The sequence below is a fragment of the Salmo salar genome, chromosome ssa26 (assembly GCF_905237065.1).
Source record: "Salmo salar chromosome ssa26, Ssal_v3.1, whole genome shotgun sequence".
Classification (NCBI taxonomy): domain Eukaryota; kingdom Metazoa; phylum Chordata; class Actinopteri; order Salmoniformes; family Salmonidae; genus Salmo; species Salmo salar.
In genome coordinates, this window is record NC_059467.1 from 7,313,692 (window position 1) to 7,331,107 (window position 17,416).

Genomic DNA, 17,416 nt, shown 5'->3' on the forward strand with positions numbered 1-17,416 from the left:
CTTCCAAGGCAAAACTGCTCCAGCTCCTTCAAATTGGATGGGTTCCGTGGGTGTACAGCAATCTTTAAGTCATACCACAGATTCTCAATTGGATTGAGGTCTGGGCTTTGACTAGGCCATTCCAAGAAATGTAAATGTTTCCCCTTAAACCACGTGAGTGTTGCTTTAGCAGTATGCTTAGGGTCATTGTCCTGCTGGAAGGTGAACCTCCGTCCCAGTCTCAAATCTCTGGAAGACTGAAACAGGTTTCCCTCAAGAATTTCCCTGTATTTAACGCAATCCATCATTCCTTAAATTCTGACCAGTTTCCCAGTCCCTGTCATCTGCTTCACTGTGGGGATGGCGTTCTCGGGGTGATGAGAGGTGTTGGGTTTGCGCCAGACATAGCGTTTTCCTTGATGGCCAAAAAGCTCAATTCTATTCTCATCTGACCAGAGTACCTTCTTCCATATGTTTGGGGAGTCTCCCACATGCCTTTTGGCGAACACCAAATGTGTTTGCTTATTCTTTTCTTTAAGCAATGGCTTTTTTTCTGGCCACTCTTCCGTAAAGCCCAGCTCTGTGGAGTGTACGGCTTAAAGTGGTCCTATGTACTGATACTCCAATCTCCGCTATGGAGCTTTGCAGCTCCTTCAGGCTTATCTTTGGTCTCTTTGTTGCCTCTCTGATTAATGCCCTTCTTGGCTGGTCCGTGAGTTTTGGTGGGTGGCTCTCTCTTGGCAGGTTTGTTGTGGTGCCATATTCTTTCCATTTTTTAATAAGGGATTTGATGGTGCTCCGTGGGATGTTAAAAGTTTCTGATATATTTTTTAGTGGTGCTGCAGACTCTGGGGCCTTTCAGAACAGGTGTATATATACTGAGATCATGTGACAGATCATGTGACACTTAGATTGCACACAAGTGGACTTTATTTAACTAATTATGTGACTTCTGAAGGTATTTGGTTGCACCAGATCTTATTTAGGGGCTTCATAGCAAAGGGGGTGAATACACATGCACGCACCACTTTTCATATTTTTTAAATATTTTTTAAACAAGTTATATATATTTTTTCACTTCACCAATTTGGACAATTTTGTGTATGTCCGTTGCATGAAATCCAAATAAAAATCAATTTAAATGACAGGTTGTAATACAACAAAATAGGAAAAACGCCAAGGGGGATGAGTACTTTTGCAAGGCACTGTACATATCCTTTTTCTCACTAGTCACACATGGTCTCTGTATTGAAACGGATTGTTTTCTCTCTTTTTTCCTGTGCTCTCTCTTTGTTTTTGCTCTCTCTTTCCCACCCTCCACCTCCCTTTCCCATCTCTCTCCCTCTGCTTCCCTACCTCCTGCTTCCCACCTTCCCCCCCTCTCCCTCCCTTCTCTCTCTCATATAGATCCCCAGTCTGAGCCACAGTGTGATCAGTCAGACAAGTTTCCGGGCAGAGTATAAGTCTACAGCCGGCCCTACAGTGTTTCAGAAGCCGGTCAAGTTCCAGGTGGACATCACCTATACGGAGAGCACCGCCGCCACCAAAGAGAACGGCATCTATTCGGTCACCTTCACCCTGCTCTCAGGTAACACACACAGAAAGGCAGGCAGTTAGGCAGGCACATGCGTGCACACACACACACATTAACATACACACACAAACACTGTATACACACAGACACTTCCTGAATATGTACACACATGTACAAGCACATACACAAGCTGATGCAAGCAACATTACACAGAAGCCTGGTGAGAAGGAGGACAGAGAAACAGAGACCTTTTCCCACCATAATCACACTGCACTTTAGTCCCTGCTGAGTCTCAAAGGACAACCTCTGGCCAATGACACTGGAGCATCATCTCCAGCCAAATATTCTGTGTCGTCTCTGCAGTTTGTCTGCTTATTCCCATGTGGATAATTTATGTTAAATTGATGTTGAACAGACTCTCATTTAATTCAGCTGAATTCCTTTGAGATTTACATGTGCTTGAATGAAAATTGAAGCTTCATTGAGGCTATTGTGAGAAAAATATAATGGAAATGATGTCATTGTTTCCATAACATTGACACTCTTTGCATCCTACTGGTGTGACATTCTGTGTTTCAACACCACAAGCTTATTTTCTGTCAATTATTCTGGTTATTTTCAAGAGTATTTCTTATTTTTCAGTCAATCAACTTCTAGGACTGTTTTTCTCTGTTTCTCTCTGTTTCTCTCTATTTCTCTCTCACTCCCTTCCTCCACCTCCTCTCTGCCTCCCTCTCTATCTCTCTCCTCATACTCTCTCTCTCCTCCTCACTCTCTACATCCCTAATTTTTCTCTCTGTCTCTCCCCCTCTCTCACCAGGTCCCAGCCGCCGTTTCAAGCGTGTTGTTGAGACCATTCAGGCTCAACTGATGAGCTCACATGACCAGCCCGGGGTCCAGCAGATCTCTGGTAAGTAGAGACCCTCTCCTCTCCCCCTCCACCCCTCCACTACCCCCCCCTCACTCCCCCTCTCTCGGCATCCCCGTAGCTCACGGCAATGCCACAGTCACAGCGCGGCTCGACTCACACGCTTTGACACGAGGCATCTCCACATGCATGGCCCACACCATGGCAGATGCACCCGGCACCAACAAAGCAACAGCGTTGGTATCCTCGAGACATCACACTCTCTCCTGACTTTCTTGCATTCACACCAGGGCTCAGTCATGACCTACACACACAGAATTGAATTTGACAACGTTTTCTGATAACTTTTTACACTTTCCAACCAGCTCTCGGTTAAGAGGTTTTTTATTGAACTTGTGTCCAGTGTAACCTTCCCATATAGATAATAAGGACCAACATGATGTAACACTTCAAAACTATCCCCCTCACATTAGCTCAGTACATGTATGTATTATATAGTTTGATATTCTTGGATGAAGATGGGTTGAACAGGGAGGAATGGAAGAAAAGAAAGACAGAGTCACGTTCTGTTCTTCACTTGTCCTTGTTGTTTTTTTTATGTGCCTGTATTGTATTAACTTGGGGTTTCTTCACTTGATAACAGCACCCACTGCTGGTGAGACATGGTATTACATACATTACATAGCACATACTATAGAATATAATAATGCTAGAGCCATCTTCTTTACTCCTGCGCCCACAGTATGAGTGTGTGCAGGCTAATGTGTGGGTCCTAGTCTAGTGTTTTAACACCCGACTCAAATAATCAACTCATCATCAAATCCTTGGGGAAGTACAGGTGTGTTAAAGGGGCATTTCTAAAATGTTAAACTTCATATTCATCATCTCCAGCACCACCCCAACATCAACATACATGAAAATTACGTGTTTCTATGTTTTGTAGTAAAAAAAAAGATAGAGGAAGATAAGTGTTTCCAATTAAATCATCGGTGTGCATTTTAACATTTTAACCATTTATGAGTAGGCATTTTCTACTAATTGTCTACTAATTGGTTGATGGTGTCATTTGTGATGGCATGTTTTACTGCAAAACATAGAGACATGCCATTTTCACATATGTTGGGGGGGGGGCTGAAGATAATGAATATGGAGTTGGATTTTTTAATTGTTTTCCCTTTAATGCTAGCAAGCTGGCCTGACACACACACACACACACACACACACACACACACACACACACACACACACACACACACACACACACACACACACACACACACACACACACACACACACACACACACACACACACACACACACACACACACACACACACACACACACACACACACACACACACACACCCCTACCTACTTCTTGGACCAGGAGTGAATAACACTGGTTTGACCACTCTCTAGTTCACACATTTAGCACATGTACCAGCTAGCAGTCTTAGCACTTTGAATGCCTGGGACTCACCCTGTCACAGATGGGAACTGTTATCAGGCATTGTATGCAACACCCCAACCACTTTCTCCATCAATAACTCATCCCCATCCCTCTTTAAATTGTTCACTGTATGCAACACCACAACCACTTTCTCCATCAATAACTCATCCCCACCCCTCTTTAAAATGTTCACTATTGCTTTCACTCTCTTTTTCTTTTCTTTCTTTCTTTCTTTCTTTCTTTCTTTCTTTCTTTCTTTCTTTCTTTCTTTCTTTCTTTCTTTCTTTCTTTCTCGTTCTTTCAGTTTTCTCTGTTTTCTTTGTCATCTGTCCATGTCTTTGTCCCTTTTTCAGGTTTGGGGTCAAAGGTTTTACCATATTCCAGGGAATTCATTGAAATTCAATTAATTAATTGAAAAAACAATTTCAAATAGTGGTTGATTTCCAATTAATTAACTGAAATTCAGTTGTTTTCCAGAATTAGTTGAGCTAGAATTGACCACAACCCTCTAGCCCTGTATTTTCTTTCCCTTTTCTATCCATCTCTATCTCCTTCTTTTCCTCTCACCCTCTTTCACCTGTCAGTCCATCCCAGCCTGCTTTTGGTCATCATCCACAGCTTCGATCTAACTGCACTTGTCAGAGAATCACTAAAATAACTGAATGACTGGTCTGGCATGCTGCGTGGAATGCAAGGGTTTCAACCAGAGCCATAGACATTCTACACAGAGTCTGGAAACTGATAATCTATGTCGGCTCCAAATATTCCATGCATGTGATGGTCTTGGACTTTTTGGTGCCAATATGGCTGCCTGGGTAATTCTAAAACTGAAAATGAGTTTGCCTAACTCTGTGTGTCTATGGCTCTGGGTCGGATTCATGCACTGAATGCCAGGTATCACACACTGATACTGAACAGTGTGTGCCACGTATAACAACACACTGAGGGCATGTGTTTTATCCAAAAACCTATTTGACCATCCACAACCTTTACTAATATTAAATCAACCTCTAGTCTAATATTTGAAACAGATCTGTGCAATCTGTTTGCACTCACTCCTTCAGTGTCCGAGACCAGAGGGGACTACATGCGGTGCCAAGTTTTAAGAGTACTATTAGCTACTACAGATGCCACTCATACTGTATGAATTCTGACTTCATTTGTACGTGTGAATATTTCATGGGGAAAAGGATGGCTGGTGTGTGTATGTGTGCGTGCGTGGAAACGTGTGCGTGCATGTATGTGTTTGCGCAAATACATTTTCTCGTCCTTTTGTACTTTGAGTGCCCCCCCCCGTTCCAAGTAGAATATTTCTAATCTCCCATTAGCTTTCACCCTACCCAGCTAATTTACCTCACAGATAAGAGATCGATCGAGAACGAGAAAGAGTTACATACAGAGAGTCAGAGACCAATCTAGAGAGACAGACTGACAGATGGGTAGAGACAGAGAGAAACAGAACGTCTGAAGAGAAGCAATGGAGGTAGACACCCACCCTCCCCCTTTGAAATGCACGGACTTTAAACATCCATGCAAAGTAAGAATAAGACTTTCCATTTGATGGGTTTTGATTCCAAAACGCAATATATACCTTTTCTGAAATGTTGGTGAATTGACATTAATTATAACACATCTTGTGAAAGAGAGATACCTGTTATTTTTATTTTACCATGCCATGGGCTAGTGAAAAAAATACATTATTTTGTTGAAAATATTGCAAGGTAATTTTATTTAAGAGAATTTATTTATTTTTAGACAAATAATCATGTTTTGTGGCAAAACGCTATATATCCACCCCAAAACACAGAACTCCAATAGAAAAAGTATTCTGATTTGGGTTTTAAACACTTATATTCGGAAAGTATTCAGACCCCTTGACTTTTTCCACATTTTGTTATGTTACAGCCTTATTCTAAAATTGATTAAATAGTTTTTCCCCCCTCATTAATATACACACAATACCCCATAATGACAAAGCAAAACGGTTTTTAGAAATGTTAGCAAATTTGCACATTTACATAAGTATTCAAACCCGTTACTCAGTACTTTGTTGAAGCGCTTTTGGCAGCAATTACAGCCTCGAGTCTTCTTGGGTATGACACTACACAACACGACTCAGGATAAGACCCAGATGCAGACACAGGAGACAGACAGTTTGAATCTCAGATGTTTATTACAAAACAGGTTGCAGGCAAATGGCTGGGAATGGACCTGGTTCTGTATTTTTATTAATTTATTTTTATTTCACCTTTATTTAACCAGGTAGGCAAGTTGAGAACAAGTTCTCATTTACAATTGCGACCTGGCCAAGATAAAGCAAAGCAGTTCGACAACATACAAAAACACAGAGTTACACATGGAGTAAAACAACATACAATCAATGATACAGTAGACAAAAATGAGACTATATACAATGTGAGCAAATGATGTGAGATAAGGGAGGTAAAGGCAAAAAAAGGCCATGGTGGCAAAGTAAATAAAGTATAGCAAGTAAAACACTGGAATGGTAGAATTATAATTTGAAGAAAGTTCAAAGTTAATAAAAATAATATGGTGCAAAGGAGCAAAATAATAAATAAAATAAATAAATACAGTAGGGGAAGAGGTAGTAGTTTGGGCTAAATTATAGATGGGCTATGTACAGGTGCAGTGATCTGGGAGCTGCTCTGATAGCTGGTGCTTAAAGCTAGTGAGGGAGATAAGTGTTTCCAGTTTCAGAGATTTTTGTAGTTCGTTCCAGTCATTGGCAGCAGAGAACTGGAAGGAGAGACGACCAAAGGAGGAGTTGGCTTTAGGGGTGACCAGAGAGATATACCTGCTGGAGTGCGTGCTACAGGTGAGTGCTGCTATGGTGACCAGTGAGCGGAGATAAGAGGGGACTTTACCTAGCAGGGTCTTGTAGATGACCTGGAGCCAATGTGTTTGGCAACGATTATGAAGCGAAGGCCAGCCAACGAGAGCGTACAGGTCGCAGTGGTGGGTAGTATATGGGGCTTTGGTGACAAAACGGATGGCACTGTGATAGACTGCATCCAGCTTGTTGAGTAGGGTATTGGAGGCTATTTTGTAAATGACATCGCCGAAGTCGAGGATTGGTAGGATGGTCAGTTTTACGAGGGTATGTTTGCCAGCATGAGTGAAGGATGCTTTGTTGCGAAATAGGAAGCCAATTCTAGATTTAACTTTGGATTGGAGATGATTGATGTGAGTCTGGAAGGAGAGTTTACAGTCTAACCAGACACCTAGGTATTTGTAGTTGTCTACAAATTCTAAGTCAGAACCATCCAGAGAAGTGATGCTGGACAGGCGGGCAGGTGCAGGCAGCGATCGGTTGAAGAGCATGCATTTAGTTTTACTTGTATTTAGGAGCAGTTGGAGACCACGGAAGGAGAGTTGTATGGCATTGAAGCTCGTCTGGAGGGTTGTTAACACAGTGTCCAAAGAAGGGCCAGAAGTGCCATACCCCAGATGAGTGCAGCCGCTAGACAAGATGTAGGGAGGATGGTCTCGGGGTACGACGGTGTAGCAGCAGGGCTATAGAGATGTGAGAGCGCATCCGGTTTCACATTCTTGGACCCTGGGCGGTAGGAGATGGTAAAGTTGAACAGAGCGAATAGCAGGGCCCATCGAGCTTGCCTATAGTTGAGGCGCTTGGCGGTGCGGAGATATTCCAGGTTCTTGTGATCAGTCCACACAACGAATGGATGTTCTGCCCCTTCTAACCAGTGCCTCCACTCCCCCAACGCCATCTTCACCGCGAGTAGTTCTCGATTTCCCACGTCATAGTTCCTCTCAGCGGAATTGAGACGATGGGAGAGGAAAGTGCAGGGATGCAGCTTTTGGTCCTGTACAGAATGCTGGGACAGGATGGCCCCCACTCCGATGTCCGAGGCATCAACCTCCACCATGAACTGACGGGATGGGTCCGGATGGATTAGGATGGGGGCTGTGGTAAAACGGTGCTTCAGATCCAGAAACGCCCGGTCAGCAGCTGGGGATCATACGAACAGAACTTTGAGAGAGATGAGTGCAGAGAGGGGGGAAGCCAGGGTGCTGTAACCCCGGATGAAACAGAGTTAGAAATGAGCAAACCCCAGGAAGCGTTGCAGCTGCATTGTGGATCTGGGTTGAGGCCAATCCACCACTGCTCTCACCTTGCCAGGATCCATTTGCATGTTACCTGCAGCAATGATGTATCCTAGGAAGGAGATGGTGTAGTGATGGAGTTTGCATTTCTCAGCTTTAACAAAACCCTGGTTCTCCAGAAGACGCTGGAGGACTTGTCGGACGTGGAGGACATGTTCTTGAGCTGAGCGGGATAAAAACTAGTATGTCATCAACATAGACGAACAGGAACTGGTTCAACATGTCACAGAGAACATCATTAACCTGGGCCTGGAACACTGCAGGGGCGTTGGTCAGTCCGAATGGCATCATCAGGTATTCGTAGTACCCGCTAGCCGTGTTAAAGGCTGTTTTCCACTCGTCTACTTCCCGTATCCGCACCAGATAGTAGGCGTTTCGAAGGTCCAACTTAGAGAAAACGCAGCCCCCTGGAGAGGCTCGAAAGCCAAGGTGAAGAGTGGTAGCGGGTAACGGTTTTTAACCGTGATGTCATTCAGGCCCCGGTAGTCGATACACGGGCGGGGGGAGGCAGAAGGACAGATACACGCTGCAGCCAGGGAGTCCTCAATGTACCTTTCCATCGCCTTGGTCTCCGGACCCGACAGGGAATAAAGCTGCCCCCGAGGTGGTGTAGTACCCAGGAGAAGGTCGATAGCGTGGTCGTAGGGCCTTTGCGGAGGAAATGATGTGGCACGGGCCTTGTTTAAAACCTCCCGGAGGTACTGGTACTCCGCGGGAACGGCGGAGAGGTCCGAGGCTTCTCCCAAGCCTGCCGGTAGATGTCCCGGGGCAGGCTGCGCTGGCTTCAGGCAATGAGTATGGCAGAACAGGCTCCGAACCTTGATAGAATCAACAGTCCAGTCGATAAGCAGATTGTGCCTCTGGAGCCATGAAAACCCCAAAACCACAGGTACCTGAGGAGACTAGATGATCAGAAATTGCATAGACTCACTGTGGTTACCTGACACTCACAGGACCGTATTATGGGTGACTTTACCAATAGAGCGCCCATCCAGCGCTCTGACGTCTGTGGGAACGGAGAGGGGTTGAGTGGGGATTCCCAGCTCTGACACCAGGGTAGTGTCCACAAAACTCTCGACGGCCCCAGAGTCAATGAGTACCCGGAGAGATTTAGACCGGTCACCACACAGCAGGATGGCATGGAGAGGGGTACGATTAATGGGAGATTGGACATTCTCTGTATGGCCCACCAGCATACTCGTACCTACTGATGAGCCTGATCTTTTAATGGACAGGTAGAAATGTAATGATGTAGTCCCACAATACAGACAGCTTTTGACATTCAGTCTGCGTAAACGTTATGCAGGATACACTCTGAACTCTGGAGTTCTGTCAGAGTGACCATTGGGTTCTTGGTCACCTCCCTGACCAAGGCCCTTCTCCCCCGATTGCTCAGTTTGGCCGGGCGGCCAGCTCTAGGAAGAGTCTTGGTGGTTCCAAACTTCTTCCATTTAAGAATGATGGAGGACACTGTGTTCTTGGGGACCTTCAATGAGGCAGAAATGTTTTGGTACCCTTCCCCAGATCTGTGCCTCGACACAATCCTGTCTCGGAGCTCTATGGACAATTCCTTTGACCTCATGGCTTGGTTTTTGCTCTGACATGCACTTTGAACTTTGGGACCTTATATAGACAGGTGTGTGCCTTTCCAAATCATGTCCAATCAATTGAATTTACCACAGGTGGACTCCAATCAAGTTGTAGAAACATCTCAAGGATGATCAATGAAAACAGGATGCACCTGAGCTCAATTTCGAGTCTCATAGCAAAGGGTCTGTAAATATGTAAATAAGGTATTTCTGTTTTTTATTTTTAATACATTTGCAAAAATGTCTGAACCCGTTTTCGCTTTGTCATTATGGGGTATTGTGTGTAGATTGATGAGGGAACAATGTATTTAATACATTTTAGAATAAGGCTGTAATGTAACAAAATGTGGAAAAAGTGAAGGGTTCTGAAGACTTTCTGAATATACTGTACAGACAACTATAATGGAAATTATTAGAAAAACTACTCACTTTAGAGCCATCTGCAAAAACCATATAGAACATTTCATCCACCTGGACAATGACATAGCGCATCTTGGGAAAAACTAGTGTGTTGGATATCACGTTTTGGAAAAAAAACGAAAAGATTTTAACCTCTATGGGCTAGGTGGGACGCTACTACTCAACAGCCAGTGGAATCCCGTGGCGCGTTATTCAAATACCTTAGAAATGCTATTACTTCAATTTCTCAAACATATGACTATTTTACACCATTTTAAAGACAAGACTCTCGTTAATCTAACCACACTGTCCGATTTCAAAAAGGCTTTACAACGAAAGCAAAACATTAGATTATGTCAGCAGAGTACCCAGCCAGAAATAATCAGACACCCAAGCTAGCATATAATGTCACAAAAACCAAAACCACAGCTAAATGCAGCACTAACCTTTGATGATCTTCATCAGATGACACTCCTAGGACATTATGTTATACAATACATGCATGTTTTGTTCAATCAAGTTCATATTTATATTAAAAAAAACAGCTTTTTACATTAGCATGTGACTAGCATGTGACTAGCATTCCCACCGAACACTTCCGGTGAATTTACTAAATTACTCACGATAAACGTTCACAAAAAACACAACAATTATTTTAAGAATTATAGATACAGAACTCCTTTATGCAATCGCTATGTCCGATTTTAAAATTGCTTTTCGGTGAAAGCACATTTTGCAATATTCTGAGTAGATAGCCCGGCCATCACAGGCTAGCTATTTTGACACCCACCAAGTTTGGTACTCACCAAACTCAGAATTACTATTAGAAAAATTGGATTACCTTTGCTGTTCTTCGTCAGAATGCACTCCCAGGACTTCTACTTCAATAACAAATGTTGGTTTGGTTCCAAATAATCCATAGTTATATCCAAATAGCGGCGTTTTGTTCGTGCGTTCAAGACACTATCCGAAGGGTAAAGAAGGGTGACGCGCCCGACGCGTTTCGTGACAAACAATTTCAAAATATTCCATTACCGTACTTCGAAGCATGTCAAACGCTGTTTAAAATCAATTTTTATGCGATTTTTCTCGTAAAAAAGCGATAATATTCCGACCGGGAAACCCTGTTTTCGTTCAAAGACCAAAAAATAAAAACATGGTGTTGGCTCGTGCACACGCCTCAGTCTCATTGTTCTCAGATCGACCACTATCCAAATGCGCTACTGTTTTTCAGCCATGGACTGCAAAGTCACCATTCATCGTTCTGGCGCCTTCTGAGAGCCTATGGGAGCGTTAGAAAATGTCACTTTATGCCAGAGATCCCCTGTTTTGGTTAGAGATGATCAAGAAGGCCAAGAAATAGTCAGAGAGAGCGCTTCCTGTTTGGAATCTTCTCAGGTTTTGGCCTGCCAAATGAGTTCTGTTATACTCACAGACACCATTCAAACAGTTTTAGAAACTTTAGGGTGTTTTCTATCCAAATCAAACAATTATATGCATATTCTAGTTACTGGGCAGGAGTAGTAACCAGATTAAATCAGGTACGTTTTTTATCCGGCCGTGCAAATACTGCCCCCTATCCCCAACAGGTTAAAGCACACCTAAAGTAAATCTTTTAAAAGTTTGTTAACAGCTATAATTAGTACTCATAGGAAAGGAACCATGCGCATTCATTTCAGACGAAAAAATGCTAAATGTATGCAAAGATTTATACAATTCTTCATTTGTATATACCAGCTGACACTATAGAGGTGTGTTAGAGAGTAACTGTGTACTCTGCTCCCAGATGTCTCTCAGCGGTCAGACACTCTAACCAGCAAACCCTCCAAGCGTGGTAAGAACCACTATGACAATACTCACTGTTTCCCTGAATATGTAATCACAATAAAATACTAATTTAATCAAATACCCACTGTTTCCCTAATGAAATACTCACTCAATTGGCAAACAGCAAACTACTAGCCTGAGCCTCCCTCACTACACCTGATGACTCTTAACCTCTTCACCATCAACGCACTATGGTGTCACTAATGCACAGCTCTGTGTGTGTGTGTGTGTGTGTGTGTGTGTGTGTGTGTGTGTGTGTGTGTGTGTGTGTGTGTGTGTGTGTGTGTGTGTGTGTGTGTGTATAATCCTTTGCATGGGGCTGTTTGGCACAGTGTGTGTTGGGATGCACACTAGTGTTGATGTTAATGTCCACTCCCCCTCCCTTCCATTCCATGGGTGAAACACATTGTAGACCATCAATAACAAATGGCTATGTAGCACAAGAACAATGGTAAGTGATAGCAAGATGACATTGTGTAAGTATTTTGTGTTTGGTCAACAAAAAAACACCCACCTTATTAACTTTAAAAGGACAGTTAGACTGATAGATTTCAAGAAGGTTAGGAGTGAACCTGTCTATGTTTGACTGTCAGTGCAACACTAAGGGCTGGCTTCCCAGACCCAGATTAAGCCTGTTACTGGATTAAAAAGCACTTCCAATTTAGGCTCCCCATTGAGCATGCTTTTTAGTCCAGGACAAGGCTCAATCTGTGTCCAGGAAACCGGCCCTAAAATTCCTCTTCCTTGAAAGTGAAATTGGTTGTGTGATGAGTGATGTTATTGTGATGATGGCATGTTGTTCATATTGTATGTTTGTCTGTGAGCACTGTATGGACTCATTCTAAGGTATCCTTTTATTGTGGTGATTAGGATAGTTACCAGGAGCTTGGAAGGCAAGACATTATGTTTTGTGGTACTCTGAAATGCTTCTCTTGTTCCCATCCCTTCTCTCCTCCCCCCTTTCTTCAGAAAAAGAGCGATTGGGCGTGCAGGCTTTTGTTACAGCCCTGCTCTACCACTCCTATTTCTACTAATCCTCTTCTAATCTTGACGAGCTAAATCAGGAGTGTTAGAGCAGGGCTGGAACAAAAACCTGCACTCAGTAGGATGTAGATTTGGACACCCCTGCCCCAAACCTTGTCATTTTAGTCATTACCCTTCCAGAGCTCAAGCTAGCCCTCCTATGTCACCACTCTCACCCAAACTAGGTAGAACAGAGACTCAAAAGCCCACAGGTTTTATGTGAACCCTACATTTTTTTAATGGATTAATATTGTTCAAACTTTAGGTCTCCTAATTTAGCACTTTAATACTGATGCACCATAACCTCAGCCTAGAGACAGAATTAACGTACAGTACCGGTCAAACGTTTGGACACACCTATTCATTCTAGGGTTTTTCTTTATTTTTACTATTTTCTACATTGTAGAATAATAGTGAAGACTTCAAAACTATGAAATAACACATATGGAATCATGTAGTAACCAAAAAAGTGTTAAACAAGTAGCCACCCTTTGCCTTGATGACCGCTTTGCACATTCTTGGCATTCTCTAAACCAGCTTCATGAGGAATGCTTTTCCAACAGGCTTGAAGTAGTTCCCACGTGCTGAGCACTTGTTGGCTGCTTTTCATTCACTCTGCGGTTCAACTCATCCCAAACCATCTCGGGTGATTGGGTTGAGGTCGGGTGATTGTGGAGACCAGGTCATCTGATGCAGCGCTCCACCACTCTCCTTGGTCAAATAGCCCTTGCACAGCCTGGAGGTGTGTTTTGGGTCATTGTCCTGTTGAAAAACAAATGATAGTCCCACTAATTGCAAACCAGATGGGATGGAGTATCGCTGCAGAATGCTGTGGTAGCCATGCTGGTTAAGTGTGCCTTGAATTCTAAATAAATCACAGACAGTGTCACCAGCAAAGCACCCACATACCAACACACCTCCTCCTCCATGCTTCACGGTGGGAACCTCATATGCAGAGATCATCCGTTCACCTATTCTGCAACTCACAAAGACATGGCGGTTGGAACCAAAATTCTCACATTTGGACTCATCATACCAAACGACAGATTTCCACCGGTCTAATGTCCATTGCTTGTTTCTTGGCCCAAGCAAGTCTCTTCTTATTATTGGTGTCCTTTAGTTGTGGTTTCTTTGCACGATGAAGGCCTGATTCACGCAGTGTCCTCTGAACAGTTGATGTTGAGATGTGTCTGTTACTTAAACTCTGTGAAGCATTTATTTGGGCTGCAATCTGAGGTGAAGTTAACTCTAACGAAGGTTTCCTCTGTAGCAGAGGTAACTCTGGGTCTTCCTTTTCTTGTGGTGGTCCTCATGAGAGCCAGTGTCATCATAGTGCTACATGGTTTTTGCAACTGCACTTGTAGAAACTTTAAAAGTTCTTGACATTTTCCGGATTAACTGACCTTCTTGTCTTAAAGTAATGATGGACTGTCATTTCTCTTTGCTTATTTGAACTGTTCTTGCCATAATATGGACTTGGTCTTTTACCAAATAGGGCTTTCTTCTGTATACCATTACTACATGATTCCATATGTATTATTAAATAGTTGTGATGTCTTCACTATTATTCTACAATGTAGAAAATAGTAAAAATAAAGAAAAATCCTGGAATGAGTAGCTGTGTCCAAACTTTTGACTGGTACTGTATATACTAACAGCCTAACACATATAATAAAATCCTCTTTTTTACCATCCACGTGGCTAATGAGTCTCCTTTTTACCTCCTAGAATAATACCTCCAGTCCTTTCCTCATCATCACCCTCTCCTCCTATCACCCTCTCCTCTTCCTCCTCACGTTAACCCCATTGCTCATTCGTTGTTTGTTCTCTCTCTCTTTTTTTCTTTTCTTCCCATCTTTGTACCTAGGCAGCCCGTTGAGTAACTTCTTTGACGTAATTAAACAGCTTTTTTCAGACGAGAAGAACAGCCAGGCGTCGCACAACCCCCCTGGCACACCCGGCACACCTAGCCCCGCCCCTGCCAAGCATGCCCCCGGCAGCAGGCGAAACGATCCATGTCCCCCGCCCACTCAGCCCACTGACTCTAAATGCCCCCCGCTTCTGGGCAAAGACAAACAAACAAAGATGGCCGCCACCAGCCGGACTGGGGAACAACCTTAAGACCGGAGAGAAGTAGCTAGCTCTCTGTTGCATGACTAGATAATAACCACCTGTTATCAGGTCATTCAAAACCCAATACAAAACCCACAAGAGTGTGTGAGAGATGAGAAATGAAATGAGAGATGCTGCTGGTTTCTTTGCTTTAGTCAGTAGGCTTAGTGTGTTTGTGTCTCGAAAAAAATCTACTTTTGATTATCACAGAGAGAAACTTTTGTACTGTATAATAATGGAATGACTACTCTTTGAGTTTAGCAATCGATCATTGATCAGTATTTGACGATAATAAGTACCACATGTAGCCATGTTTCTTTTCTGTTCCTCTACCCTCTCGTCCCTTTCCCACGCCGTGGGGTGTGTGTTGGTGTGTGTGTTGGTGTGTGTGTGTCTGCTCTGTGATGATGGCTTGACCTTGTCTTTACCACCAGGGATCATCACTAAAACCTATTAGAGAAACAAGATGGAGGACAGTGTGTGTGTCCCAACCTGGGGCACTTTGTCAACAGCGGGAGTAAATGAGCCAGAGACGGAGGACAAGAGAAAGACTTCACATACTTCACACTGCTGTCCACGTCCTCCCCATGCACCCCTCCTGCTTTCCACCCGCACACACACATACACTAAACATTAGAGTACCAGAGACTCTCTCTTCATCATGACAGACACCCAGAGACATATTAGCCGAAGAGTTGGAGAAAAGCCTTAAAAAGACTGATGTTTGTCAAACCTATACTACACGCATCCCCTCTCCTCCTTTCTCTCCTCATTGTCTATCCTCCTACACACACACCGCACACACACACACACACACTGGGGGGATGTAAAGACTTGTGCACAAAGACGAATGGAAGTAGAACCACTGGCTCCTATGAAAGTTGGAGAGAGGAGGCGCGACTCTTGGACGTTGGATGGACGTTGGCTGAACGTTGGCTAAACTTTGGCTGGATTGTAATTCTTTTTAATGTAGTCCTTCTTTGTGAACTACAGGATTTTAACACATTAGACTTATTCAGACTCTGTGTCATTGCTGTAAATTAAATGAAATTGAGTTAATTGACTTTGGGTGGGCAATGGGGAGGGAGGGGTACACAAATGAATGATCTATTCTGTTGTACAGACTAACTACAGTATGTTCCCATATGTACAACGTTTGTGTAGTTGTGACATTATGTTTAGCTAAGAACTTATCACTATCTTCTGTGTTTTCTACTTTTTGGATGTGTTTTATCGATTAAATGTTGTATTTTATTTTCGGTTACCTTTTGAGGGATGAATCATTTCAGGGTTTAATTTTCTTCCATTTTGTTTTGTTCATGTTCCTTTGAAATATCTGCAGGATTCAGACAATAGTGGACATAATTATTGTGTATATTTGTGTACCTTATTGTATTTTTTTTGTCATGTTTGTTTTAATTTATTCTGGGTTATTTATATAAATGATGTAAAAAATGTATTAGATAATTTAAGGATTGTTTTTGTCATGTTTAATTTATTGATCATTGATCATTCTCTAAATGTTTTTGTGAACATTCATTCTTTCCCAGCTTCGATGAGAAAGCTTGTAATATATACATTTGGAAAATGATTTACGGTAATTTAAGAATGTAGACTAGTCTCTTTGAGAGGAATGAGCCCTCTGTTGATAATAATTGTGCGTTCCTTCTCATTGTGTGTGTACGACATCAAAGACATCACTCCAGCCACTCGCCTTGTAAATACAAAACAATTTGCTGACAAACCTATTTAAAAAAAAACCCAAGGGGATTCCTACTCTTAGCTTTTACCTTGTAATGTCGTTTGCATGTCCAACATGTGTCTTTTCTTTGCATGTAGTTGTTGGAATTGTTCTGTCCCTTTTCCCCCCTTCTTTCTTTCTTTTGTTCTTTTTCTTTCCTCTCTCTTAATTTCTTTCTCTTATTTTTCTTTCCTCTCTCACCACTTCCGTTGTTTGTTCGTCTTTGAGTTCTTTCTCGCACCCTCCCCTCCCCTTCCTTATACTGTTGTGCACATTTACCGTGCGATGCATCCTCTGCGCGCGTGCGCACACACACACACACACACACACACACACACACACACACACACACACACACACACACACACACACACACACACACACACACACACACACACACACACACACACACACACACACACACACACACACACACAGTCTCTCTCAAAGAGAGACCTGATACTCTGGTCACGAATTCTGTCTGGGGTGGGAATTGGTATCAGAAGAGATAAAATAAAGCAATACCTATTAGTGTTATTCTTTCTATTTTGTACTATTGGGTAACCAGGCCACACAGGACGATGGACATACAGTAGAACACAACGCCAGGAGCGCTGGTATTTAGCAGGAAACCACTGGCAATGTATCCCCTTGTGACATAACTGTGAACAACTTCAGTGCAAAAGGAAATAAATCTGTGGACTTTGGAATTGCGTGATGGTGATTTCTGATTTGATCTTATACACTTC

General features: G+C 42.9%; 1 protein-coding gene across 4 annotated transcripts in view; it reads left to right on the forward strand.

Moving 5' to 3' along the window:
- LOC106587064 (serine/threonine-protein kinase BRSK2) overlaps window positions 1-17,377 on the forward strand; it is a 200,425-nt gene extending 183,048 nt beyond the window's left edge. For 2 of the 4 annotated variants that reach the window (XM_014174956.2, XM_014174959.2), the window contains 4 exons: window positions 1,387-1,567; window positions 2,334-2,423; window positions 11,751-11,798; window positions 14,682-17,377. In XM_014174956.2, coding sequence (XP_014030431.1) covers window positions 1,387-1,567; window positions 2,334-2,423; window positions 11,751-11,798; window positions 14,682-14,935 — 573 coding nt within the window. In that variant the 3' untranslated portion in view covers window positions 14,936-17,377. The remainder of the gene's footprint in view (window positions 1-1,386; window positions 1,568-2,333; window positions 2,424-11,750; window positions 11,799-14,681) is intronic. The other 2 variants (XM_014174958.2, XM_014174960.2) reach the window with 2 other exon arrangements.
- Window positions 17,378-17,416: the final 39 nt, after the last annotated feature.